This window comes from Aplysia californica, unplaced genomic scaffold (assembly GCF_000002075.1).
Source record: "Aplysia californica isolate F4 #8 unplaced genomic scaffold, AplCal3.0 scaffold00129, whole genome shotgun sequence".
In the NCBI taxonomy this organism is placed as follows: domain Eukaryota; kingdom Metazoa; phylum Mollusca; class Gastropoda; order Aplysiida; family Aplysiidae; genus Aplysia; species Aplysia californica.
This window is the reverse complement of record NW_004797399.1, coordinates 32,550-33,760: the sequence shown is the minus strand read 5'-3', so window position 1 is coordinate 33,760 and position 1,211 is coordinate 32,550. Positions and strand designations below refer to the sequence as shown.

Below are 1,211 nucleotides of genomic sequence, written 5' to 3'. Positions count from 1 at the left end.
GGGGGGTTCATTCGAAATCCCAGCGTGTGAACATAACTGTGTATCACAAGGCAACTGACCAGTGGCCTCATTATAGTAGACGTTGATACGTTCCAACTGGAGATCTGACTCTCCTCGGAATGTTCCTGTTGGGTCAATTCCATGCTCGTCACTTACTGTCTCCCAGAACTGTAAAAGAAAGTATTTCAACTTTAAGAGGAAAAAAAACATGACTACTGAATAATGTTATATCTTTAGTATGAAATGGACCGTTAAATGTGCATGTCACAGAAACATTTGTGGCGTGATGAGGGTTTTGAACTGGTCACCATCCTAAAATTGATTCGAATTACTTAGCGGTTAGGGGTGGTTTAGTCTTTTGAAAACTTGATTGAAGCTTAGAAGATAACAGCGTCGGCCAGGTGTTCAGATGTATTAACTCCAAAATTTTGACTTTTTTTCGTTTCTGTTCCTAAACTGTGATATTTGTTGCATGTGCTTAAGGAACATTTATTTTATCAAAATGTACAATCTAAATAAAAGACATTATGTGGGTACACCTGTTAAAATAATAAAATTGTTCTTTCTCTCTCCTGTAAATGAATGTTGTTTTCTGGGTTTAATGTATCTGAACAGCTTGTCGACAACAAAATGGTCACATTGAAGTTTCGGGATTTCTAGGGAAAATAGCGACAATGGCGTAAGCGGGGTAAGGTGCCATTGAAGGCACGTCAGCAACCAGCACGATAAACTTGAGGCCTTGAGCATAAAACACGATATGATTTGAAGGAGAGAACTCTACATAAGGAACTGGATTTGGACATGGACGAACAATCCACGAGGCCTGCAGGAAGATGGCAAAGATTGGTTAGAAAACAGAACGTAGAACGATAAAGAACTAATTATACTTTGAATTTAGAGTGAATTCTTGAAAACAGTCAAGACGGTTAACTTGTTTGGGCGTTTAACGAAATACGATCAAGTGCCGAAAACAAAGCTGACAAGAGGAGTAGAAGAAAAGGAGACAGATGGCGATCAAGAGACCAAACAACAGATGACAAAATGGACAGGGGGCAGAGGGCTGGCAGAGTGTTTGACTATGAAGTTGGACAGATTGGCTTGGAGAGACATGACACGTCTATACCTGAAACGACACCTAAAACAACATGTTATTTGTTTGTTTTTTTGTTCTTGTATTTATTTATTTATTTATTTATTTATTTATTCTTTTT

General features: G+C 38.2%; 1 protein-coding gene across 1 annotated transcript in view; it reads right to left on the bottom strand.

Moving 5' to 3' along the window:
• LOC101850471 (tubulin beta chain) overlaps positions 1-1,211 on the bottom strand; it is a gene marked incomplete in the record, with an annotated part of 10,500 nt that overhangs the window by 8,549 nt on the left and 740 nt on the right. The window contains 1 exon segment of the mRNA XM_013081396.2: positions 60-168. Coding sequence (XP_012936850.1) covers positions 60-168 — 109 coding nt within the window.